The following is a 27,832-nucleotide window of genomic DNA, read 5'->3' as shown; positions in this document are numbered from 1 at the left end:
ACATTATGTTTTTGAGGTTCCACTAAGAACCTCATTCTTGTTTATTTTTCAGCAATATCCTAGTGTGTGTGCGTGTGTGTGTGTGTGTGTGTATCACAATTTATCCATTCATTCACTGAAGAGCATTTGGGTTGTTTCTACCGTTGGGCTCCTATGAATAGTGTTGCTATACACATTCATATATAAGTTTCTGTGCAGACATATGTTTAATTTCTCTTGGGTATATACCTATAAGTGGAATTGTTGGGTAATATAACAATTCTATGCTTCACTATTTTAGTAACTGCCAAACTGTTTTTCCACAGTGGAAAATCATACCAGCAGTGTACAAAGGTTCTTATTTCTTGCCCACACTGAGACCCTTGCCAACATTTAGTTTCTATTTTTGTTGTTTTTATTAAAGTCATTAAAATGAATTTATTAATAGTCATTTATTAAAATCAATCACTCACTTTATTAAAATGGGTGTGAAGTGGTATCTCATTGTGGTTTTGATTTGCATTTTCTTAATGACCAATGATATTGGATATCTTTTCACATGCTTATTGGCCATTTGTGTATCTTCTTTGGAGAAATGTCTATTAATACTCAGTCTATTTTTAAAATTGGGTTGTTTGTCTTTTCAGTGGTTAAGTTGAAAGAGTTCTTTCTATATTCTGGATATTAAACCCTTATAAAATACATGATTTACAGATACATTCTCTCATTCTGTATGCTGCATTCACATTTTTTATAACATCCTTTGATGCATAAACATTTTAAATTTTTATAAAGTTCAATTTGTTTTTTCTTCTGTTGCTTGTGCTTTTGATGTCAAATCTAAGAAACCAATGCTAAATCCATGCCCATCCTCAAATTTATGCGGAACTTCAAGGAGAGTCAAACATTATTTTAAAAAGAAAAAGTCAGAGTATATACACTTTCCAATTTCAAAATTTACCACAAAGCTACAGTAATCAGAATAGTGTGATACTGGCATCAGGGTAGATATATAGACCAGTGAAATGGAACTGAGTTTCCAAAAATAACCCAAAATACGTAGGGTCAATTGATTTTGACAAGGATACCAACACCATTCAACGAGAGGAAGACTTCTCTTCAACAAATGGTATTGGTAGAGATGCAAATCCAAGTGAAAAAGAATGACACTATCCCCCTACTGCACACCATATACAAAAACTGACTCAAAATGAAGAGCGATCTAAATATAAAAGTTAAAACAATAAAACTATTAGAAGAAAACATAGGGTTAAATATTTACCACAGATAATTTAAATCCAATGATAATTCTCCACTCCAGTTGAAAATGAACAGCTTCTCCATTTTAATTTTTCCCAATGACTATGGGAGGTAGCAATGCTGACTGACTTGGGTTTCATATCTGTCATCCGCCTGTCCATTAGGATAGAGACTTCATGAGAATCCTTGAAGGTATTCCAAAAGAAAGCAAAAGAATCAAGTGTCTACATAATCCTAACAAAAAGTATAATGGCCATGAGTAATAAAAATAAAACCGAAATACACAATATAAATCAAATGCATCCTTTGATTTCTAAATTATTTTGCCAGACTGATTAATTTTCTCTGATCTTCTCTCTTACCCCATAATTTATTAGGAGTAGTTGATGTAGTGGTTAAGGGCACAGATCCTGGGTTTGAAGCCCAATGCCACTTCCATCACTTAGCTGCATGTCTTTTATTTAACCTCTCTCCATATCTCAGGTCCCTCATCTCATGGGTTGTTGCCTCATATAAAATGGGTACTTTCAAAGTGTGTGCTATTTTTTTTTTTATTTAGGACTGACAGAGGATGGAGAAGGCAATAGAGGCATTTTTATGCTTCCTAAAGTCCTGATCCATGAATATACCCAGAGTTCCTAGAAGAAAGCAGTTCATGGGGTGGCCATGAGTATATGCCTTGTAAGATTTCCATCTATGGAGACTGTAATTGACCAAAGGCCCTAGCTGCTATGTTCTGAAATCCATCCAGAGACCTCACGCCTCACCAGCTACTCCCAGCCAAGTGCTGCTGGAATGCCAAGGGAGAGCATCCCTTGTCTTCGGCTTGAGTACTTCTTGCCAGCCTTGTTCAAACTTCCTCACTCTGAAGAGCTAAACCTTCCATCCTGCTTTGTCTTCAAACTGGGTTGGTCTTGCTTCGTGGTTTTAGGACTCTCCCAGTCTTTCCTGACTTCCTGCCTATTTTCGCTCAACCTTTACATCTCATTTTATTGTCAGATTCTTAGAGAACTTGGCCTAATACAGTTTGGCCTTCAAAGCACTCTTGGATATGACCTTTCCTATTTTCTACCTTTTCTCCCACCTCTTAGCTACATGTACCTTCTAGTCTTGCTTTCCAAAGAGTGCCTAACGGCTTCCCATCTCTGAGCCTGCGTCCATACCCCTTCTCTGAGAAAGCATGTAGCACCAGGCCGTTTTTCCCTGTTGGATCCCACCTGTCATTGATCATGCATCTCAAATGTCACCTCTTCTAAGCCTTTTAAGATCTACCAGTCCCTCTTTCCCTTCTTCTCTAAGCCTCCAGGACTCTTGCCTTTGAAAATTTTTATAAGGTTATTAACAGTTGTGTAACTCTCTCTTACTTGGAACCTTCAAAATTGTTGGACTTGTGTAGAATAGCCACTCAATATTTATAGAATATAATTGGAAACTGAAGGGGAATTCTATTCTAGTGAATTTATTTCTGACATTCAAGATTTCTAACCACACACATCCATTTTGCTTGATATAGCAACACAACGAAGGTAGGTAAATAAGAAAAAAAAAATGCTTATGTTTCAAAGCACGTAGGGCAGGATGAAGCACGTAGTAATTTTAAAATCTGCTTAAAATTTCTCATCAAATTTGGTTGATTTTTTTTCCCCAAGAGTCGATGACTTGGAATTTTAAAATAGTTTGGGTTTGTCTACGTAGATGAAGAGCAACTCGGGGCCCAGGAAAAGAAGTTGTCGAAGAACGCTTCCTCCACTTGTCCTGATCTTCTGTTTGAATTCTTCAGATAGAGAAAAGTGACATCATGTAGTTTTAAGGAATTTTCTTAGGTGGAAGCAAGATGAGAGGGTACTGATGAGCTCAATACACAGAGAATTTGATTCTTACATCGGCCTGATCATTTGTGGTCATTATTGTGGTTGACATTTATCAAATTCATCTTTTTTACTTTAAATCCTTTCAGCAGACTTATCCTTACGTTATAGCCAGGAAATTGAGGTGTTGAGATACTGGATGATTTGCCCCTGCAACATCAAGTCATGCTGCTGGTCACTGACCAAAACCTTTGAGAATTTATCATAGGTGTCCAAAAGATATGTCATCCTATAAAATTCACCCTCGTCCAGAGGTTTGGGAGCCATGTTCGTAGGCAATTCAGTCCAAGTGACTGTCCTTGGATGGAAGGCAAGGGTTGTCGTCTGGCCAGGGTACATGCAGCAGGGCCAGCTCCACAGCTCTGGGCAGAGGGCTGTAACTCTTTAACTTGGGACTCTGACCATTTTCACTTAGGAAGGTAACACACAGGTATGAACTTCTCAGGTGGGAAGCAGGAAGAGGGTGGCAGGTGCCAGGAGCAGCTCATACCTGCAAGGCTCATTTATTAATGATTTAACAAGGGTGATCACATGAGATAACTTCCGCTCTCCCCTGCCCTCATAGTTCTCACTAACAGGCCTGGAAACCTAACAAGATGGACGGCCCCAGCAAGGAGGAAGACGAGGACAGCGACTTCACCAGCATTCCTCTCACGGATGACAGAGGTAAGGAAGAACCTGGTGATTCTCAAAGATAGAACCCAGCCACTGCTCAGTGGTTGTTCAAAAACGGAGCTTTTTATGATTTTTACTATAATGGCAAACCATTCGCCTTATAGAAATCAGGGGAAAAAAAAAAAAACAACCCACAGCTACAAAAATAAAACATAAAGGTTTTAATGAAGAGCTATTTTTCTCCTTCCTTTTAAATTAAGAGATTATTTTTAAGATTCCTGTGGTTGGATTACACCTACTTAAAAAAAGTATCAGTACATAAAGATACAAATGTTCATTTCCTAAAAGCTCGGGAAACGTGACCTCAAAGTTGTTACTAAAACAACCAATGATCTTATTACCATATTTTGTTCATTTAGTCCGTTTCTTCTCTAATTTGTAAAATATTGCTATTTCTGAAAAAATGAACTAGAATTTGCTGCAGTGCACTTCAAGGATTTTTTCAGAAAATGTCTGTTTTTTAAGCCAGGACAAAGTTTGCTGAATGCAATGTGAGAGAAGGGAAAAAGAGGGGAGCGGTTTTAAAATGCTGACGGCAGGGAAAACTGCGGGTCATCGAACATCCTGGAGAAAACAGACAGTGCTGAATTGCACCGTGTAAACTGGAAACCCTTCAAACCTACAGACACCCCCGTCTCGGGTGGGGGGGTGTGCACGTGTGGATGCTGTCTTGTAGCACGTAGTGAGAAGCCAGCAAGACTGCAGCTAAGCAATGGGGTTGCTGGTTTTGATGAACAGAGAGCAGAGCATGAATATTTAACATCAATTGCTCTTTCATACAGCCACGCTTCTCCACTTTCTCCCTAAATGCTCAGTTTCAAAAAGCCTCTTTCTAAAGTGCGGCCAGACAATTAGCACACACGGCCAGCCAGCCTGAGCTAAGCGGCCCCTCCTGGCACCGCATAAACATGCCGGGCTTTGGAAATCAAAGCCAGCCTTTCTGCCTTTCTGCACCGAGGAAAGGTACAAGGTGCTGGGGTTGTTGAAGAAATGGGATGCCGCTGGCTTTAATATGTTCCCACCAGGGTGTTTTTGAAAAAGACAGAGCTGCAGAACACACTGAAGAAAACAAAGACGGAATAAAACTGTTCTGAGCTTCTCGAAGGCTCCATGAGCCTGTACGTGGGGAGCCCTAGATGCTGTGGGCGGGTGCAGCTAGCTCAGTGCCTGCTTGCTCGAAATTCACCCAGCCTGGCACTCTCACTCCTGGTAACTGGGCCGTTCCTGGAGGCAGGATCATCAGTGTGGCTAAGGGAAGGGAGTCTCTCTCATCCAGACCCTGGCCCTGCACAGACCTTGTCCCTGTCTTCTGTCACTGCGCCGCCAGCAGAGAGCGAGCAGGAGCAGGGCAGGGGTTGCAATTCAGCCGTCCAGCCCCCAGCCGGTAGAGATTGTGAGAGGCCTACATCCACGTCTGGCTAGCTACCCAGGTCTGCGGTCTGGGGTGGATGCTGGATTAACTGGGGTGAGGGAAGCTGTCCTCCTAGCTGGCAGTGACAGGGAGGGCTCCCTGTTCCCAGTCAGACCGCCTCTCTTGGGTTAGGCATTTCAGAATCTTAAGGCACCAAGGGCCTTAAGGGATGGTCCGACTGGTAACCAGGGAGGACAGCCACAGACCACTCCCCAGTCTAGCTGTTTCAGAACTCCAAGGTGGCAAATGGAAAGTGTTTCAAAACTTGTGACAACATGGACTCACACACCTTGCTTTTTTCGGTTTTTGCGGAAACCAAATTTGATGGGGTAGCATCGGTTAGCTCATGTTAACAAGAGATTCTTGGTCTTTGATTAAATAAAAATAGGAAAATACATTATCTTGAAATAAAAGCAGTTGGTGTAGTAGACATAATTCATACAAATAGCGCAGTCTGTGCCAGAGTAAGGCATGGAGAGGGTATTGTCCATGTATGAAGAGGTTCTGTAACTTTTCTTTTTGTGACAGAGACCGGCACGCTACTGCGCAGCGTGAAGGTGGTGGCAGCCCCACCTTGGGCACGTCTGTTGTGTTCACTTCATGCCACATATTTTTAGCAATCAAGTACTCTTGAATTAAAGTTTGTTTAAGACATGGTGGTATCGCACACTTTACACAGACTCTCTAGTACAGTGTAAACATAACTACTAGATGCTCTGGGAAGCCAAGACCTCGTGTGACTCCCTCTACTGTGACATATGCTGTCACACAGTGAGTGACCCAGGCCTGCAATACCTCCAGTTATTCTGCACCTGCATTATACCTATGCATGAAAAGGGGGCTAGAGAGGTTGCACAACTTGCCCCAGATACACTCCAGCTAGCCATGTGTGGGTCTAGAAGCTGCTAGACATGGAGGCCCACGCGAGGACAAATTATCTTTGCTTCTGAATGCATGTAGTCGGGCCTTCACTTCCCTGGAGCTGATTGCCAACAAGACAGCTTTTGACCGAGTCCTCATCAGCTCTTACACCCCCATCCCCAGCCCGTCTGACACTGTTTCTTGTCTTCTTCGGAGGATGGCAAGAGCAAGAACATATTTGCTAAGTCTGGGGAAACGTTTGTTGGCGAGGGGGCCAAAGGCATTAGTTAAATTTTGGATTTCAAGTCCTTCGCCAATCCTACTCCTGACAGTGCTGGAGCCCTGAAAACAGGCCGTGGTGGCAGGTGTTCAAATCACATCCCAGTCATGCCCGTAATTTCATCTGTAGGTTAGTTGTATGGATTTCAGAAAAAAAGGTCTGCCAGCCTGTAATGTCTACCCCACTGGTTCCCAAACTGTGAGCCAAGGGGCCCAGGGGACTGAGCAAACCCACATGTGTCTCAGCCTCTGTCAGACACTGTGAATGACTGGCTCTGTCAGACACATTGAATGGCTGTCCATGACGTCTCTTTCAGTGCTGTGATAGAAGGCAAGTTTTGTGTAGAGCAGGTAAGGAAAGTGTCAGTTGGAAAATCCGGGGAAGTTGTCCTGTGCCCAATAAGTATGTGTACCCCATAAGTAATTGTGCTTAGGAGTAAGATGAAAAAAGAAATTGAAATTTCTTTCAATTTAGATGTAGTGTTTTTTCAAATGGATACCAAGTTTGAAGGACATAAATGCCTACTAAGGTGTTTAGACCTAAATACTTGATGCAGGGAACTGTGTGGTGTTTCTCTGGGCTTCAGAGCACTGTGAAACATAGACTTCAAGGCATCATGGACCTGGATGGTCTGGGGATCTCTGGTCTAGGCAATACCAAAGTCGGACCGGCCTTCCCCTGGTGGGAGATAAACAACGCCGAACAAAGACATTTGATAGCATTGATTTCTCCTTCCTCCCTGTGTTTCTGCTCTCTTGGCTTCAACGCTCCCACATTTCTCAGGTTGCCCTTAGGCCTCCCTTTCTTCATTCTCATGCTCCCTGGGGAACCCTCTCCCTCAAGTGTTTCCCCAAGATTCGATCTTCGGCCTAGTTTTATTCTCTTTCTAGTCACACATCTCTAGAGGACCTCATCTACCCCTCCTAGTTCCAGTCTTGCTGCCCAAACTACATAACAGTGACTGGAAAACAGAAGTTTCACACTCAGAAACCTTCAGGGCCAGGCAGGATATATGGGGGAAAGAGGCCATGATATGTCCTCATTTATTACGCTCTCATTCCAAAATAAGCTGTTGAAATTTCAGGTCTTTATCCAGCTTATTAGGTTTTTCATCATGCACCCTTTGTTTTTCACTTTTATTTTAACATGGTAAGAACATTTAATATGAAATTACCATCTTAACATATTTTTAAGTGTACAAAACAGTACTATTCACTATAGGCACTGCCTCTGGCAATCATTCTATTCTTTGCCTCTATTGGCTATTTTAGATATCTCATATAATGGGAATTATACAGTATTTGTCCTTCTGCAACTAGCTTATTATATTTCACAAAATGATCTCCAGATTTAGCCATGTTGTGGAGTCTTGTAGGATTTCTTTCTTTTTTAAGGCCAAATAATATTTCATCAAATTTATAGGTCACATTTTTTAAGTATTCATTTGTTCATGGACATTTAGGTTGTTTCCACAACTTGGCTTTTGTAAACAATGAATATGAGAGTGCTAATATCTCCGTAAGTTACTGATTTTAATTCTTTTTGAGAAATATACAGAATAGAATTTCTAGAGCATATAGCAATTCTATTTTTAACTTTTGGAGAAATCCCCACACTGTTTTCCATAGGTGCTGCACCATTTTACATTCCCACCAACAATGTATAGTGATTCAATTTCTCTACATCTTCACCAACGCTTGTCTTTTTTTTTTCAGCAGTCATCCTATCAGGTGTAAGATGATACATTATTATGGTTTTGATTTTCATATCCCTGATGTTGAGCATCTCTTCACGTACCTATCGGCCATTTTTCTTTGATAAAAAATTTCTTCAAGTCAGGCCTCCGCGGTGGCGCAGCAGTTGAGCACTGGGCTGCAAAGCTCCCGGCAGCCTCTGCAGCGCTGGTTTGATCCCTGGCCACCGGCGAGAGTCCCACATGGCACGCAGACCTCTCCCACCACTCCCGCTGCTCCCCTCAGCAGTGTACTTCATCAGTCTGCCTGTTCTGCTCCCTGCTCTGGCTCTGATGAATTCTCTCACCCTCTCATGTTTCTGACTGTACCCAGTGCTTATATGAATAAATAAATAAATCTTTAAAAAAAAATTTCTTCAAAACATTTCTTCAAGTCCTTTACCCATTTTAAGTCTGATATTAGTGGGGTTTTTGTTGTTGTTGTTGTTATTGAGTTACAGGAGCTCATTATATGTTTTAGAAATTAACCCCTGTATTGTTTCCTTCACTATGCAGAGGTTTTTCAGTTTAGTCTTGTCTCACCTTTTTTTTTTTTTTCCTTTTGTTTCCTGTGCTTTTGGTGACATATCTATGATATTATTGCTAAGACCAACATCATGAAGTTTTTCCTCTATATTTTCTTCTAGGAGCTTTACAGCTTCTGGGCTCACCTACATTTAAGACTCTAATCCACTTTGAGTTGACTTTTGTATGGTGTAAGACAGAAGTCCAGCTTAATTTTTTTGCATATGTCCTGTTTTCCCAACACTATTTATCCTTTCCCCTTATTGTCGGCACCTTTGTTAAAGATCATTTGACAATATATGCATGGGCTCTATATATATTTCTGGACTCTCTATTCTGTCCCATTGTTCTATATGTCTCTGTCTTTATGCCAGTACCATACCATTTTAATAACTGTAACATTGCAATATATTTTGAAATCAGGAAGGGTGCTATCTCAAATTTTATTCTTTTATTACTCCCCAAGATTGTTTTGGCTATTTGGAGTCTGATGTGGTTGTATATGAATTTTAGAATTGTTTTTTCATTTCTATAAAAAAATGCCAGTGGGATTTTGCTAGAAATTGTGCTGAATCTATAGACTGCTTTAGGTAGTATGGACACTCCAACATTAAGGACTTGTATATGGAAAACTACAAAGTATTGATGAAAGAAATTAAAGAAGAAATAAGTAAATGGAAAGTCATCAGGCATCTTTTAAACATAGCAGATATTGTTCTCAATACGGTTTATTTCACAATGGTCTCAAGATTAATTATTTCAACAAGGGTAGACTTTGTTTGCATATCAAATATATGGGAACGGTATTCATCTCTACCACCATTTCCCTTGAAACACAAACCTCTTGAACTAGATTTCATTTTCTAGTTTTGATTGAGATAAAGGAATCAGAAAAGTTTACATTTCTCTTAACTCTACTTAAGATGAACAACAGCAATTGTGATGATAAAATGGAACCAAGCCTGAGCTTATAACCAGGGGTCCAGCCAGGTGAGAGGACCATGACTCCCTGGAGAGCAAGGACCCAGCTCAGCGAGGGAGTGTGTCCACTTCCATCTGACTGTTGCTATGGAAGAATAGAAATGCATATAAGCAGCAGCATCAAGAGACACCAGAAATACCATTGTGTGTGTACGTGAAGCAACTTCCTGATGCTTCCATCCTTTTCTAGTCCTAATTTTAAAAACAATTATCACAGGAGTCTAAACAAAACTCATCTGTGTGGTGTGTGTAACAGCCCAGAAGAAACTATTTTCAGACTTCTGTTCTTGAATCTTTATCATTTGTCTTTATGTCTTATGATTTTCTGATTCATAATCCAGCTGCTTGCAAGATTCCTAAGTATGTCCCAGGTGTCAAATAAACTCATCTGCCCCACCCAATCCCCAAATCTTCTCCCATTCTTGATTCATAATTGTAATGAATGGTCCTATCCTCCACCCGGTTCCTTAAACTGCAAATTCATATGTCATCATCGCGTTCTCATCTTTCACAATCCAATCCATCACTGATTCCTTTGGACTTGACCTTGAAAATGTTTCTCAAATAAATCTGGCTTCCTCCATCTCTCTCCCCACTTCCTTGATCAGGCTCTTATCTCCCACATAAAGCACAGCACAACTCTCCCAAGTGCTCTTCCTATTTCTTATTCCTTCAAATCTTTCCCCCACACTGGCCATATCAACCTCTTTCCCTGCAGAAATCAATCAGTCCTCGCACCCCCTGCTAGAGGAAGTCCCAGACACTTGGAGTGGCATTGCAAGTCTCCTTCCTGGCTCTAGGGATCTCTTCAGTGTCCTTTCCTGCCACAGTTTGGTCTCATTTGGTAACTTGTAACATGTACGCCTATTTCATGCCTCTGGACTTTGTTCATGCTGATCCTGCTGCCCCGAATAGTTCTACTTACTCTTCCCTCTCCGGATAATGCCTACTGATCCTTTAAGAACCACTCAGGCCTCAGTGGCTTCAGGAAACCTCTCTCTGTTCTCCCAGGCTGAGTTAGGTATTCCCCCTGGAGAGCTCCAAGTTTCCCCTACCTAAGTTGCTCACAGCATGTTCCTACCTATCAGATTGGAGGTGGTGGACAGAACCTAGATTTTAAATGTCTGTGGTTCGGGCACCTAGCATAATGTATGCCACATAATAGCACATTTATGCCAAAGAAGTGATTGTGTCCGTGGGTCTATTGCGGGGGAGGGCCATTTAGGCAGGCCAGCTACTAATTGAAAACCCCAAGGGTGAGATTTCCTACATTATTTTGATTTCATAGAGTTCTTTTCTTAGGTCCACTTCTGGTCAGTGAAGACTGTTTTCAGAAAACATTTAGTGAGCACCTGCTGTGCAGGCTGGGTAGCAGGCAGGACCTGGCTCAGGGTTTGCGTACAGGAAGGCTTGAACTTTGGAGTCAGAAATGCCTGCATTTGATTCTGTTGGACTTTGATCGGGTTATTTAACATTCCTGAGCCTCAGTTCCGTCGACTGCAAATGATCTTAAGAAAATGTCTTGGAATTGTGTGGAACATGAAATGAAATACGAAAGGAAGCTTGGCATGCAGTAAATGGTCTGCACATTTCAGGGCCTTCTCTGCCAACTTCAAGGAGCTCACACAAAGTTTCTTGAAAGGCTCTGAGATGTGGCCGCAGCAGTTGTCATGGTAACGGCAGGGTCCTGTGGACACTGCTCTGTGAGCTGGGACTGCCTGTTCATGTCCTCCTGATAAGGAGGCTTGAGGCAGGAGGGGCGGGGGGTTGTGAGCAAACTCTTTAAACAAGAGTGTGATTCTTTTCTGATCAAAATAACACAGCTCTTCTTTTTCCTCTTCATTCTGGCCCTCGCCTCTTCCCAGTCGATGTTCTTGCAATGGCTGTTCTCCTTGACGCCTGACTCTGTGCTCTGAAAACCTCTTCTGAATAATATTCAAAGCTACTTCTGCGTCTGCTTTTGGCATCAGCCAATTAGCCCTCATTGTACGCCTGTAATAAGCTTCCCAGAGAAGTGGCATGATTGTTGTGGGGCTTTTATTCGGTGCTGCTTCCTACCACTGTACGGAAAATGTAACAATACCCCTCCTGCCCGGCTGAAAGCCGCCTGGGCTTGAAAAGCTTTCAGGAGGCCATCTGCCATCCCCTTCGCCAAGCAGAAGATCAGACACTAGGCTCTGCATTCGTTAGCACTCCAAGTAAAAGGTATCAAGGGTCTGTATTCCTTTTCATCTCACCCTCCATTATAATACAGGCTAAAGAAGGAAATAGACTTGTGGCTACCCAGCTGGGAGACACCCCGAGCCACAGCAGGCCACTGCAGGAGTCTAGTGTGTGAAAAGGGAGTGGGTTTTTCTTTTCTGACAGAGAATGGAGGAGAGCTTGCTGCCAGCACCGTGCTCCCAGGGTCTGCTATGCTGCTCTTAATGGCTTTGCAGGTTGCACTGGACCTCTTGGGAGGCTGCTGTGCAGATGACAGGCCCAGGGTGGGGGAGGCATCAGGAAACAGCTACACCAGAATGACACAACTGTCCACTGTGTATGTCGGTCTCCCTACGTCATCTCTATTTACATGGATTGGGCCATGAATATTAATTGAAAAGATTATTCCGACATCCTTAGAGATGTCAAAAAAGATCATCTCTAGTGTGGAAGAAATGAGTTTCTTCGTGAAATTGAACAAGGGTATCCATTGCATGGCAATGGCAGAAAGTTTCAGCAAATCTTAATTGGCATTTGGGATCCATAAGAGGCTAGATAATGATATTGGCCGAGTGGAATGTCTGTTCCTGTAAGCTGCAGATAATATGGACAGTGGCATTAGGAATACCTCCCCTGGTCTAGCAAAATGCCTCAGAGACTTAGCATAAGAGATTCAATAAGAAAAAAGGAGATTAATTCTGCTTCTCGGTAGCTTCTGAGAGTGGCACGGCTCTAGGGTCACTAATGTATTACTAGAAATTGTAAGTGCTCTGGCTGCGGAAAAATCTTCAATCAGAGGAAATCCACTTAACTGAAATAAACGATCTAGCACAATGCGACAACTAGTTTTAATAAACAAGCTTGAGAAATGGAGTGTTAGGGCCGTATCTGAATGTTTTCAGTAATCTCAAGTGTTCCCTAATTTTCTCATCAAAGCATAAGTATTAATATTTTGACTCTTCCTTTAAAAGACAAAGCCATCCATCCCGCTGCTTTGGTATTTGCAATGTGTTTTTGCCTTCTTCACTAGATTATCAGCAATTAAAAAAAAGAGGGAGTAGGAATTTTTTAATGTTACATTTACACAGAATCCCTCATAGTTGTGCTAGGGAGATGATCAGAGGAGATGGCCAAAATTGGGGTGAATTTCACTTCCCTGATTCATGAGCTAATTCGATACTGGCCCTTCCTGGGTCCTCTTCCTATTTAGAAGGGGGCCAGGTGGTGTCCCCAGCATGGGATCACCACTGTCCCCAAGGTCCTGTTGGGTTAGACATCTTTGGACACACTTCCCCTCACAGGCCTCTTGCCTGCCCGCCTTGTTCAGAATTTGCAGGTCGGAGCCTGGTTTCCTTAGAGACCCTTAGGTGTCCCCCAAGATGCTCTTTGAAGGTTCTCTTTGAGAGAAGAGAGAATCTTTTCAAAGAGAAGCTGGAGTATAATGAGGAGGAAGACAACTTTAAAAGAACAGGACAGACTGGGTGAGCTTCAGTCGTGTTCCTCAGTCAGAAAATAAACATCTTAAATGACCCCAAAGCTAACAGTGACCCCACTGAAAATACCATGCACACCCATCTCAGAACAAGCAATCTCAGAGCCATAAACGCAGTTCTAGAAAGACTTGTTTTGCTTCCACACATGGACGTTAGGGACCTTGGCAGCCCACAGGAGTGGCCCAGGGACCGGGAGCCCCCCGGCGTTGTCCCATGGCAGGATTTCTTCCCCACTTAGTCATTATTCCCTTGTTTCTACACACACACACACACACACACACACACACACACACACAGAGTCAGCTTAATGACTTCAGGGTACTCGACTGTGCACATGCACAGTTCTTTCCTTTAGGGTAGCATGACATTAGTAAAAAACTGTTTGAAAAAGCTTGCATTTTACACATTAAAATGTGTTTTATCCCTTCTGGTAATGATCACTACCTGCCAGTAGGCAAAAGGCCATTGCGTTGTGAATATATTTCTTCATTTTTGTTCTGGGTGGGTTTTTCTAAAGTCCCGATCACTATTTAGAAAGTTTTATTTACAAAAATACTTTGAAGAGTTTTTTTCAACCACGTTACTTATCTTTTTTTTCAATTTTATAATTTTAAATGGCTTGTGTTTTGTGCTATTCCAATGTGCCTTGACGTGCACTTTCACTTTAAAATAGTGTAAAAATAATTGTGGTAAGCAAAATGTAATTGATGATAATTCGAGAGAGTCTGTCAGAGTTGGCCCTGCTTGTGGGCCTCTAAACACTAAATTCTTCAGCCAGTGCCTCTCTGTGAAATGCTCACTGATCAGTAAGCACACAATTGCCCACAGAGAGCCAGTGTTTCAAGGAATGCCTCAAAGAACAGTTCTGCAGTTTCCTAACACAAACAGTAACTCCCCTATTGGACCATCTTGTCAGGTGGGACATAATCCTTTTCCCTAATATGTACTCATTTATTTATTTTTTTAAAGATTTATTTATTTATTTATACAAGCACTGGGTATAGTCAGAAGTGCGGGAAGGTGAGAGGATTCACCAGAGCCAGAGCGGGGAGCAGAACAGGCAGAAAGACCAAGGTACACTGCTGAGGGGAGCAGCGGGCATGGCAGGAGAGGTCTGCACGCCATGTGGGACCCTCACTGGCAGCCGGGGATCGAACCAGCGCTGCAGAGGCTGTAGCAGCTTCGCAGCCAGCCGCTCAACTGCCTGCACAACCAGGGGAGGCCCATTATGTACTCATTTAACTGTAAAGGGAATTAGTTAAATTCATAGTTAACTGATCATTTTTAAAAAGCAAACTGGGTGCGATGTCTCTGTCGTATTCCAATAATTATATGTTTAAAAGGTGTTGTTTTTTTTTTTTTAAACCTGTTTTTGGAGAAGCAGGTGTTGGAGAAAGATGATTAATCAGCTGTCACTCTAGTTTTCCTCAGGTTCTCAATTCTGGTGATGATTAGGAAATCAGTTGGTTTCTGTAGCAATCCTACTTAACTCTTTGCATACTTGATATGCTCTAAAAAAAAAACCCATCACTCATCACAAATGAAACTAAGAGAGTCACAAAATTAAATATTTGGAGTAAACCCACATTTGACTAACCAGGCATGTATCTCTCTTAGATTCCATGATCTTAGATACATGAACAATTTATCTCTTAGAATAATGATAATAACAAACATTTATTAAGAACTTATTTCACACCAGGCACTGTGCTGAGAACTTCACATTCATTGTCTTTTATGATAGACATAATCATCTCTGTTTAGACTGAAAACCAAGGGTCAGAAAGGTTTCGTGACTTGTACAAAGCAGAGCCAGGACTCCAGCCCAGGCATGAGTGACTTCAAAGCCTTTGTCAGATGACAATGAACCAGGATAGAAATGACCAGCTAGATAGTGCAATGGCACTGCACTGAATAGGTAGAAGCAATATGGAATACACATTGCCGATATTGAGTAGTGAAATATGATCCCCTAGTCATGTTATGAGGTCAGTGTTTCAAAAATGTAATCATAGAATGAGAGGGCAAGAAGAACCCCAGAGGCTCCTCACCAATATTGGAATATTCTGCAATACAAGAAAGGTAGACCATAAAATTTTATCTGTGTTGTGACTACAGCCATATGAAAGTAATTTATGTACAGGGACTAGGATGGGAAGAGAACTTGGAAAAATTATTTATTAGTGTGAGGGGATTATAGGTTATTATATTTTCATGTTATATTTATGTAATCACTTTTTCCTTAGAAGTAAGATCAGTATTAGAGTTTTCCTAATATATGGAAGTATATATACTTCCTAACACAAGTACTGCTATTGAGAAGCTTGTGAGAACACCAGTGCTTGGATTAGTGACATCTACCAAAATATCACTACTGCCTTTTGCAATTTCAGTGATGCATGCAAAATGTTGCTTGGAAAAATAAAATGTAGAGAGGCACAATTAGGGTGAAGCACAGAGGCACAGAGGGTGAGGGGGGAATTAAGACCTACATTGTAAATGACGCATTTCAGCACAATCAAATCTTACTTGTTTTAATTTTTATTTTGAACTACAGAAAACTTGCAAGTTCTGTCAGAAGGACTGTTTTCTGAATCATTTGCCAGACTAAAGTCCCGTCACCACAGCATACTTTCGCATGCATTTATGACCAACAAGGGCCTTCTCCTTCATAATCACAATACAACCATGAAAATTGGCAAACTGACATTCACACATTCCTCTCACCCAGTCCCCAAGACACGTGTGTCACCAGTTACCTGGTAACAACCTTTACAGCAAAAGCATCCAGTTCAGAGCCACACATTGCCCTTAGTTCTTAGGATGTTTTAGTTTCCTTCTATCTTCTGGAACAATTCCTCAGTCTCACTTGACTTTTATGACCTTGGTACTTCAAAAGTATGTTTTGTCTGTTCCTCAAGATCAGTAAATTTGATAGGAATGTCACAGATTTGATCCTCTGTCGTCCTCACACTCCTCTATCACGTGGCCGTAATTTCTATGTGTCCCTTACTAGTGAGGTCAGTTTTGATTCCTGATTATAATGGTATCTCACTACCTTACCTTTTAGTATTTGGCAAGTCTCATGGGGGAGAGATATTTTGAGACTTTCAGCATTTCATTTCATATAAAACTTTTTATGAGAATACACGCCTTCCTAATTTTTATTTATTTATTTATTTATACAAGCACTGGGTACAGTCAGAAGCGCGGGAGGGTGAGAGAATTCGCCAGAGCCAGAGCGGGGAGCAGAGCAGGCAGAAGGACCGAAATACACTGCCGAGGGGAGCAGCGGGCGGTAGGAGAGGTCTGTCTCACCTTGTGGGACCCTCACTGGCAGCCTGGGATCGAACCGGTGCTGCAGAGGCTGCAGACAGCTCACAGCCCAGCACTCAACCGCTGCGCCACCAGGGGAGGCCCTACACTTTCCTAATTTATTGAGTGGATTATTATCTTTAATATATCCTTGGAAAAGAGGGAGAGCTACGTAATATTTTGAAAACTTTTTTGTATAGTCTTTATTCCTACTGCCTTGAGTTATTAATATTCTCTTATTTAATTTATTCTTCTAGTAAATTAGTCTCTAAGAGAGAGAGGGAAGGATAACAAACAAGGAAAAGGTGACGGTTCCTTTTTTCACTCATCCACTTAACAAATATCTAGCGAGAGCCTAATGTGAATCAGGCACTCAATTCCAACTGTAACTTCAGCTTCTGGCTTACGCCTCAAGCTGAGCTTCTCCTGCAGCAAGTGCTGCTGGGTGTAAGGCGGTGAAGACAGCACATGCCTCTGTCACCAGGTGGCTGGAATCCCCAAAGGTGTTAACCTTATCTTTGCTAGGGATAGGCTATGTCTATAGACCAAATGTTGGAATTTTTACATGGGTCTCAAATTCAGGACTCACGTTAGGATTTTGGCCTTTACGCCCACACATCAGATACATCACATTGGCAAACGTGGCCACAGAGCAGAGCTGTCTTTGTCGCTTCACTACCCCCCATTTCTTGCTTGTTCCTCCTCTCTTGCTTTGGGAAAAAGCTTCATCTCAATGGGTCTCAATCTCAAAATTCAGGAGCAGGGTCTCTCACTGCTGTCCCTCCTGCCTCTTTTCTTTTTCTTCCTTTTCCCTCCGCCCTCTGCATACTTTGTCAGCAGTAGCTCCTCAAATAACATTGTTTCATTCAACATTGTCTTGTTCAAATGTTAATGAGAAAAAGCAAAATCCTGGCTGATGTTGTTTAAGAAATTATGGTGTCCAGGGCCTACTTCCATTACACCCCGTTTCCATCTCTTAAAGCTGCAGTTTCCAAGCACCCCTGGATGTTAAGAATGACTTGCAGACACTCAGCTTCCTGTCCTGACCTTCCTCTCCCACTGCCTTGGTTGCTCTCTGTGGCCTTGTTTCTTCCTTCCCTGCCTTGTGCCACCCTCCCTACCCGTTCCCCCCATGCTATCCTAGGCCCTCCTTCTTACTTTCCCTTCCTTTTCTCCTCGAGGCCTGTCTGTACTTTTTGCATCTCTGGCCTAGCCACTGACTATATTCCCTGTTGTATTGCTGGTGTAAGGACTTGGACATAAAGCAAAACCTCCCTATTCTGAGTTGGATCACTTTTGAGAAAGGTTTCATTATTTTAAATACATGGAAAGAAAGTCTTTGACTCAAACACATTTAGGTTTAAACACATAATTTTCATATTGCTGGATGGTAACAATCATTGCTGATTAGTTTATTAACTGTTAACACACAAATATCTCTGCTAAAGCTAGAATTTCCCTTATTTATTATTCATTTAGAGAGGATGCCTTTTTCTTAAGCAACAATGAATGATTAAGTTTCCAAAGACTGAAGTTGAACTTCCTGGGAGTAAATCCTGGCACAGCTAGCTATGGCTACAGTGAGAAAGTTATTGGATCTGTCTATCCTTTATTTTCCTCCTCCATAGCAAGGGGATAGCAAGTACCTCCTCTTGCAAATTTTGTTAAGAATTAAATAATATAGTCCTTAGAAAAGCAACTGACACCTGCTAAGTGCTCAATGAATAGTATATATTATTATAGACAGCAGTAGATGGTAAATCTATTACATGATTTTTGTACTAAAAATCTACATCTGAGCCGCCCCTCGTGGTACAGGCAGTTGAGCACAGTGCTGTGAAGTTGTCTGCAGATTCTGCAGCGCCGGTTCGATCCTAGCTGGCCAGCGAGGGTCCCACATGGCACAGCAGACCCCTACTGTCTCTCCTGCTTCTCCCCTCAGCAATGTATTTCATCAGTCTGCCTGTTTTGTTCCCAGCTTTGTCTCTGGTGAATCCTCTCACCTTCCCACGCATCTGGCCTGTACCCTGGTTCTTGTATTGTATAAATAAATAAATCTTTAAAAAAATAAATAAAAATCTACTTCCAAATATAGTAAAACTTGGGGGAATGTATAATGGAAAATTCTGTATAATTATTATTCCTGGCTAAATGAATCATCTTTAAAGTTCTCAGCATTGTCACTGCTTATATGTTTAAAAAAAGGCTCAAAATGTGAATCCTATTTATTATAATTAGCTAAAATCCACCCTCAGTTCTTTATTGTTCTATCTGAAATAGCAATAATTTTTCTTGCCACCATCTCAATCCTAATAATTCCCTCCAGAAAATTCTACAAACTTAATATTTGAAAATGAAAAAGGTGACTGAATTATGGTTAGGAGACTGTAGAGACCTTTCTCTGTCAGCTGGTTGATTTACCTAAAAGGATTTACAGATATTCAGGTCAGCACACAGGACTCTCCGAGTGAAATGTCTCTATGAGCTAAACACTTCCCAGCCTCAGTGGATTACAAGGTAGGAAAAGAGAACCCATCTCAAGTAGTGAGAAGAGCAGCACTCAGTCTGCGGAATTCCAGAAATTCTGGGCGCTATACACAATGTTAGAGTGTAATCGACCTACGAAGTCTGGTTTCTGAATTCACCATTTCAAAAAGGCAAAGTTACTGATGGAAGGAAAAGTCCTTTCCAAGAAAATGTTCTATAAAATGTTCAAACAATAAACAAAACAGAAGAAGAAAACAACTAATAATTCAAACTATTGAGTCTAAGAAGAAATAAGTTCAGTGGACAGAGACTTCCAATGGCCAGGAACTCAGAGCAAGTTGGAACATGCAAACGAGGCTATTGTTGGTGAAAGTTGCACAGCTTTCTGGAGGAGATTTAGGAGGCCAGAGAAGGATGAGGGGCTGAGTATATGTTATGTAGTTTACAAAGGAAATCTCAATTTTCCCAGGATTGGTGCAGAATGAACACCTTTCTAGATGCAAAGAGAGAATTTATTTCATACAATGGATGTCTTAGAAGGGCTTAGTTCTCTCTCAGACCTCTGTTAGAAACAGTGGAGGCAGAACCTCTGTTAGAAACAGTGGAGGCATTCCAGGCCAACCCAGCCACATGGCAGAGCTGCAACATGGCACTATTGTTTTTCTAGAATTTGAGACTAAAAACCATTTTTGCCCTTCTCTCACTTTTACCTCCATGGGAGATTGAATCTGCTAACAAATCATATTTTCTCTTTCTGTAAATTGTCCATGGTACTACCCCTCCCCTCCAATTCCAGCCCCTCAACCACGCGTGACTGAGTGATTCCAACGATCTTACACCATTGTATAACTTAACCTATTGGAATCTCAGTCATCTTATGTGCCAAAAAAAAAAAAAAAATCATGTGCTTAGTACAGCAGGCTTAAGATCTAGAATTCAGTAAATATTAACTACTATTATTTTTACTATGTACTCATCCTGCTGTAGTCTTTTCCTACCTCCAATCTACCCTCCTTACTACCCCCACAAATTCTTTCTACAAAACATGTCACTCACCACCTTAGGAGACTACGCTAATAAATTTCTGCCCAACTTCCCGTGTCTTCCTCAGCTTATTCCTTCATTTACTTTCATCTATACATTCTTTCTGGTTCAAACTCTAGAGATTCAACTTATTCTCTACTACTCCCAAACATGTATCATTCACCCATTCATTCAGCCTGTTTATACTGCATCTCTGTTGGAGGCCAGGTACTGGAGGTATCATTGGAATTAAGCATAAGTGTCAACTCTCATAGAATTTACACTTGGGGAAACAAGAAGTACACTAGTCAGAAAAAGTCAATTTGTCATGTTTCCATCCCTATATATTCTGTATTTTTTTAAAGATTGATTTATTTATTTATACCAGCTCTGGGTACAGTCAGAAGCGTGGGAGGGTGAAAGAATTCACCAGAGCCAGAGCGGGGAGCAGAACAGGCAGAAGGACCGAAGTACACTGCTGAGGGGAACAGCGGGCGGCAGGAGAGGTCTGCGCGCCATGTGGGACTCTCGCCCCCGGCCAGGGATTGAACTGGTGCTGCAGAGGCCGTGGGCAGCTTCGCAGACCAGCGCTCAAATGCTGCACCACCGGGGAGGCCCTATGTGTTCTGTATTTTTATCCTGGCCCACCCTGGCCTCTCCTCTCTCCAAAGTTCTTTATACCACACTATTTCACAGTTGTTCAATCTAAAGTGGGTACTGTGTCTTACCAGCTACATAATAAAGTCTTTGAAGGACTTATAAATTCTTTAAAGTGAGTAATGCATAAGTTCAAAATATTTTTCCATTGATTTTTGTATGCTGCAGAACACAGACGTCTTCTTTTAGGTGCATGTTTTCAGAATGCACATGTCTTAAAGTTTGCAGTCCACTGGAGGAAAGAGAACTCCTATTTCCATCAATTAAAATATCTGCTCTCTTGGACTAAGAGTTCTTTGATGTACTATAGTTGGTTTCTGTGTGTTAATAGATTAACTGAAAGTCCACTATAATTTGAGAAGTATAAGTTACTTTATATTTTCTGCTATTTTTTTATACAACCCTAAACTTATGCCCCTAAACTTGGCATTGTAAATCCGTATCACTTTATTCTGTTCACTATTTTGAGGCTCAGAGACTCGGGAAGGGCTTAGCTGGGCGGTTCTCTCTTGCAGTCAGAGGTCAGCCGGGCTGGCAGTCATCTGAAGTTTGGTTGGAAGGCCACGCTGGCTCACTCATTGCCATCAGGGCTGCTGGCTGTCGACAGGGAATGGGGCTGGAGCTGCTGGCTGCAGTGCCTTTCTGTATGATCATCTCAGGGAAGCTCAATTTCTTCACAGTGGCCAGTTTCCTCCAGAGCAAACATTCAAAGAACACGAATGGGGGAAGGCTGTGTGAATTCCATAGATCATTTCACACTCTGTGGGTGGAAGTTAAACAAGCCTGTTAGGATTCAGGGGGAGGGAACACAGGAGATTTCCACGAGAGGATGTCAAGGAATTTGTGGTCATTTCAGAAATCACCTCAGTCATCCTCTGGACACAATTATTTACATCATTTCAAATTTACATTTTTCCAAATGCACAACATTCAAACGTATTCAAGACATTCAGATGAGACCCCAAGAGTCTCATCTAACATGACGTCAGCGCCAGGCTCAAGAGGTGGGGTCTCAGTGTATGATGGGACAGGGTAAGGCTCCTCAGGTACAGATCCTCTGCCTGGAGACTGTGAATGAAAGAGACAGATGCTCTGTTCTGCACACACCCAAAATACAAGTGACATGGGGACTGGACAGCGTGCACACCCTTCTTCAGTGTGGAGCTGCAAACAGGACTTCTTCTCAGCTGCAGTTTCTCTCTCACCCAGGGGTGAGACTTCAGGCAGCTATGTCACTTCTTTGGGTCTCATTTCCCTCACAGGATGAAGTAAAACCAAGATAGACCGTAGAGAGCTCTTCCACTCAAAAGTTGTTATTTTGTGAAATTCCAAAATAGTAAAATCTGGATATGAATATAGACAAATCTCCATGCATAATTAAGGTCATTCTACAGTAGAAAATGTTAGTAAACTAAGGAGAAACAAGGATTGAAGTAATAAGCAAACTTTTGTTGTTAAATAGAAATTTATTTAGAATGAGTTTCCCCACTAGAGGTCACTAGTGTATCATCGCAAACAGCGTAAATGCCTTCAAGTCCCTTAGTTTCCCTTTCCTGGCCCCTAAATGGCATTGCTGGTGCCCTTTTGTTTATTCAGAGTCTCCCTTGCAGGTGTCAGAGACATATGTTATGACACAGTGACTTGGCTGTCAAGCTAGCGATGTCCCACGTGGGCCTGATGTTCTGTAAGTGAAGAGCCTCCACCAGAACCTCACAGCTTTTCTGCCCTTTTGCTGGGCCGTGCTAGAGCCCAGTGAGGTAACTGACAGACAGTGATGGGAGCTCTAAGGTGAAAAGACACCGTGGCAATTCAGTATCATCCTTTAATTCAGCACAGACGTGTTGGCATTTTATCAGGTAGAAAATTAAGGAACTGAAATGAACATTTATTTAGTCATTCAACCAACATTCATGGACGCATGTAGGCACTAGGCTTGGCTGGAAGAAGAGAGCTGTTAGTCTCAAGGAACTGAAGAATCAGGTACAGAAGGTTTCTCTTCAGATGAAGTTAGTGCTTGCAGACCATCATGCTGGGCAGCCTGTGTTCCTCGGATTTTCTTCTTTACTGGTCCCAGCAGACCTCAGGACAAGCACGAGTTCCCATTGCAGCACAGCAAGGACCGTGACTTTTTTAAGTTGATGACACTTTTCTCAGATAACATTAAGAGTTGAGTCCACCTACACCCTTTATATCAAACCCAAAACTGAAGCACATAGATTCTTGCAAATGTTAAAATGCAGAGTTGCGTTGAGGCCCATGGCACTTATTAGAAAGAAAAAAACTACAAAATACAACTTGATTTATTGCAAGCTTGTAGTGGTGACTTGTAATGATGCTTCCTCAATCGCCAGCTAGTGCAGATCTTTTCTTTTTCCTGTATAGACACCCACCCCTGCCCTTGGAGCCTTTTTGTAGTATTTCTCTTGAGATAGTTGTATAGGAAGGGAAAAGAAAAACAGGGACATGTCATAGAAGTCACGATTATTCAAGCCAGAGGTTTGGGGAGAGGCAGTCTGCAAAAAGTCCTTAGTGTCATAGAGCTCTGCCCACTGGTACCAGACTAGTTCTTGGGGTATGTTTGCAGAGAACTTTGAGGGGTGAGGTCATGCCCCCCCAGCCGTTAAAGAGTGAGTGTGCCTCCACTTTCTGTGAAAGCAATGGCTTCCCTGGGCTCCTCTCCACTGTGCGTGGAGGCACCTGCGTGGGTCCTCTGCCCTCCACTGTGGGCCCAGGGGACATGGGAGCACGCAAACCAGCACGAAGAGCATGCTGCTGGTGAGCCGTGAATGGCATGGTCAGGGACTCTGACCAGGTATTGAGTGTCTTTCTCCAGCATCCATGCAATCTTATCCCACTAACTCAGCGGTGTGTAAGTCATATAAAACCCAGGATCTTGACAGATCCCCAGATAAACAGAAAACAGAATTATGTTTATGTACTGAAAGTAAGAAAAGCCATTAGCAGCCTAGCATTTTAGAGCCTCTAGCAACTCATGTGCATTCTCTTGTAACATACCAGTTATCATGGTAATCCTGACTCCTGTGCCCTTCAAAGAATCACTTTAGGTCTTATTAAATCAGAAGCCCCTTTGTGCTCCCAGAGCTCAGTTCAGTCTTGATTTTCAAGCAAATTATTTTATACAAATGTAGTGGAACGTGTACCTTGTTGAAATGATTGATAATGCTACATTCATGCATAAAGAATCATAGAATCCCCAAAGCATAACAGTTGGAATCGAGCAGCTCAAAGACAACTTACTCTGGAAAGCTTCCAGAACCTGTGGCAGCAACTTGCCAAGCATTAGATGGTCAGACACAACCAAACCATCAAAGGTGGACTCTTGAATATGGGGGACCATTCACTGAAATTCACAGGTCATGTTATTTGATAAAAGCCTCAATGTTATTTTAGACAAACTCAGAAAAGCAGAATTAACTCTATTTCAAGCTCTCATTGAAGAAACACAGATCTATAACCAAGTGACTCATCCACCAAAGCCTTATGGTCAATTTATAGTTGGATACTCCACAGAATCTAGCTCATAATGAACATGAAACTAAACTTTTAAAATAATAAAAGAATGAAGAATTGAATGAACAAAGATAGGTAGAGTCAGATCTGGAATCGAGGTTTCTTCTTCAAACTGATGCTTGTGCATGTATGATGGATCAGGATTTCCCGAACCAGCCACTTGCATACCAACATTGTGATTTCTGCTACGTTCAATGATCCATTTAGTTACCATTATTTTTGAACTTAGCTTTGTTCTAATCAACATCTGCCCATTAAGGTTAGTTATATTATTCATGTTTTCCTATTATAATGAAATGTGTAGCTATTTCAAAAAGCTGATCATATACAACCAGAGGCACAGGCATCAATCTTTGGGAAACTCTGATTATGACAAAACATTTTCTAGAAGTCTAGCATCAAGACTGCATAGAATCATACCTAATTTTTTTTTGGTTTTTTTTTTTTTTCATTTTAAAAAGTTCAAATCTTGATTCCATGGAGACCCCAAAATCCTTATGAAATCTCACTTGAGAAATGCTAAAATTACGCCGGTGACTTCTTATATTTTCTCCATCAAACAAAAGAATGAAAATCATCCTGATGAAGATACCCAACTGTTGGTTATTATCAGGAAATTATATTTTGAGAAAAGTATACATGAACAACTGAATTTACCAAGCAGCAATATGGTGAACTAGTAAGTCTAGTTTTGAAATCAAGTTTTGACATATAGATTATATTCTTTACTCACCAAATTCTGGACAGCATTTACTCTCCAATGAATTCAACAACCTTCCAAGGGAAATAAGTAAAAAAGGTAAATGTGAGTTCTTATTTAGGAAAGAGATGAAACACATTTTGCAAATTAATGAGCTTAAAGTAGCAACACCTGGTTACACTTGAAAATTATCAAAATGTCTCCATTTAGCATATTTCATTTTAAAATATCCACAGTGTATTTAGAACCCTCTGATTAAGTGAGTTAGAAGTTTTTATGTGCATGGTGGAGAAAGTCAGACTGGAACATCAAAATGATCTTGAAGTTCTCCATTTTGTGATTTATCATTTTTCCCCTCACATAATACATTGACCTAACAACAGCTTTCAATTTGTATTTCTCCCCGTTTTTATTAATACTATTTGTTTTATAATATGAATACCTTACCTGACTTTCTACATCAAATGAATATTCATCTTGTAATCAAACATGTCCATGCAGTTAAAAGTGTTTTCTATTTGTCTTTTATGTTTCCCTTATTCAGAAGAAGGAAACTTTTATGGCTGTTTTTAAATCATTTTTTTCAGTGAAAAATAATAATGCAAATATGGAGCACTACATAACTTAGATCTATATGTAGTAAATGTTAATAAGGCATTTCATAAAATTTCAACTTCCTTTTTGTGTACGCTTCAGCATATTGATCTTTTCTGTCATATTATTTCAATTTTTTTCTTGTTTATTCCAGGGTACAGCTTAACTATTAGCAATACTGTTTTATCCAGTTTGCAACATTCTGTGAATGATATATTGCTTACTAATCTTAAAGTCATCCTTTTGTATGTCATCTTTTTCAGTTAGTTTTTCTAAAGATTTTATTTAAAATTTAAATTATCTAGCAAGGTAATGTGTGGCTCTGGAATTTTAAAAAAGACAAATACCCTATTATTACCATTATCCTACTTTATGGCAAAAATGTTCTTACATTTAAAAGGTTTTATTATTTAACGGTGCATCCATGATAAACCATTGACTTTTTGGTCTCTTTTTTAAAATTATGTGTTTTAAGTGTTTTTTGAATCTACAAATTTTCTTTCCCTTCTTCTCCCCCGGCGCCCGCCCCCAGTGCAATGTATTTTCTTTTTGTTGAAGAAACAGGCTTTGATTTTAATGTGTTTTGTCCTGTTGTTGTTTCGTACCATAACCAGATTTTGCTGATTTTTTTTAATAAATCTTTTTGTTTGTTTTAAAGATTTATTTATTTATGCATACAAGAACTGGGATTTAGGCCAGAGGTGTGGGGGTGAGAGGATTCACCAGAGACAGAGTGGGGAGCAGAACAGGTGGATCTACTGAAATACACTGCTGAGGGGAGCAACAGGGAGACAGGAGAGGTCTGTTGTGTGATGTGGGCAGCTCCCTGGCAGGGGATCGGACTCATGCTGCAGTGGCTGCAGACAGCTTCATAGGTTGCATCTTGTGCCACGAGGGAGCCCCAGATTTTGCTAATTTTATCCAACATATTCTCCTGTGCTTAATATTTCCTGTTAAAGTTCTAGTTTATGGGCTTGGTCAGGTCAAGTTGCAATGTTGTGGATTTTGACAAGATGATTTCCCAGGCAGCGTGTTCTTCTATGAGGAAGTCAATGCCTAGTCTTCACAATGTTAGTGAGGCTGGTGCTCAGGATCTAGTCCATGTTTTTCTAAAGGCTTCTTCATCCATCCCCACTCCAAGACTGTTAGACATTATTTTCCTAGCCACACCCACCCCTTATGAAATTCTTTTGCCAAACTTGGGGAGCCATTATTTCTTCAAATATTTTTCACTATCATGCTCTTCTTCTTCTGCTGGACTCCACTGGGACAAATGCTAGATCTTTTTCACTGTCCCTCAGATTACTGAGGATTTGTTTGGTCAATTATTTTTCTGTTGTTCAGATTGGATAATTTCTACTTAATTATCCCCAAGTTCACTAACTCTTTCCTCTGATCTCCATCCTGCCAGTTGGATGTTCTCCCAGACATCCATCTTATAACTTACACTGTGCTGCTTAGCTATTTGATTACAACTTCCATTTCAGGATTTGTCATGATTTCTTGTTCAAATATTTTAGAATAGCTGCTTAAACTCTTTTCCAGATCTCTTGATGGTTGTTCTCATGTGAATTCAGGCTTTTATGATTCTTCACAAGCTGAATAGCTGTGGTTTGGATCCTGGATATTTTGACTGTTACACTCAAAAATCCTAGGTCTTGTTGAAATGCTAGAGAATGTTCACATGTTTGTATCATAAGGAACTTGAGTGGTTAAGTTTCAATCCACCTTCTTCGAATTGTGGATCCAAATTCATTGTAGTTTGGAATGTCTTTGCAGTGCTTCATTTTTACAAAATTCTAAAAACCCTAACAATAATTCAATTAACTAGGTATTATGATTCTCAGTTTATAGATAAAAAAGAGAAGTTTGATTTCAGCCTATATCACTAGCTATTGATCTTGGATAAGACATTCACTGAGCCTTGATTTCCTCACCTATAAAATGGATTGATAATGCCTAGGTCATTGGATAATGGGTTGATAATGCATAGATCACTGGATTACTTGAGGACTGAGTAAAATAACACAGACAGTATGCTTAGCATAGTGAAAATCCTAAAGAAATTGTAGCTAACGTTCACATTACAAAAAGGTCAGTTTTATTGAGGAAAAATAAAACACAGTAAAATACACACATTTTAAGTCACAGATGAATTTGACATTTTATACACTGTGCGTCCATCACTCCAATCAAGATAGTAGAGTGTTACAGGGCAACCCCAAGAGTTTGTTCAGGACTTCCTTTTCCCCCAACAA

General features: G+C 41.0%; 1 protein-coding gene across 3 annotated transcripts in view; it reads left to right on the top strand.

Moving 5' to 3' along the window:
- Positions 1 to 3,703: 3,703 nt before the first annotated feature.
- Positions 3,704 to 27,832, top strand: part of SCOC (short coiled-coil protein) — a gene marked incomplete at both ends in the record, with an annotated part of 32,741 nt that continues 8,612 nt past the window's right edge. For all 3 annotated transcript variants that reach the window (XM_084244794.1, XM_084244793.1, XM_084244792.1), the window contains one exon: positions 3,704 to 3,773. In XM_084244794.1, the coding sequence (XP_084100920.1) occupies positions 3,704 to 3,773 (70 nt within the window). The remainder of the gene's footprint in view (positions 3,774 to 27,832) is intronic.

This window comes from Talpa europaea, assembly GCF_964194135.1.
Source record: "Talpa europaea genome assembly, chromosome: 10".
Lineage (NCBI taxonomy): Eukaryota > Metazoa > Chordata > Mammalia > Eulipotyphla > Talpidae > Talpa > Talpa europaea.
This window is presented reverse-complemented; position numbering and strand designations above follow the sequence as displayed.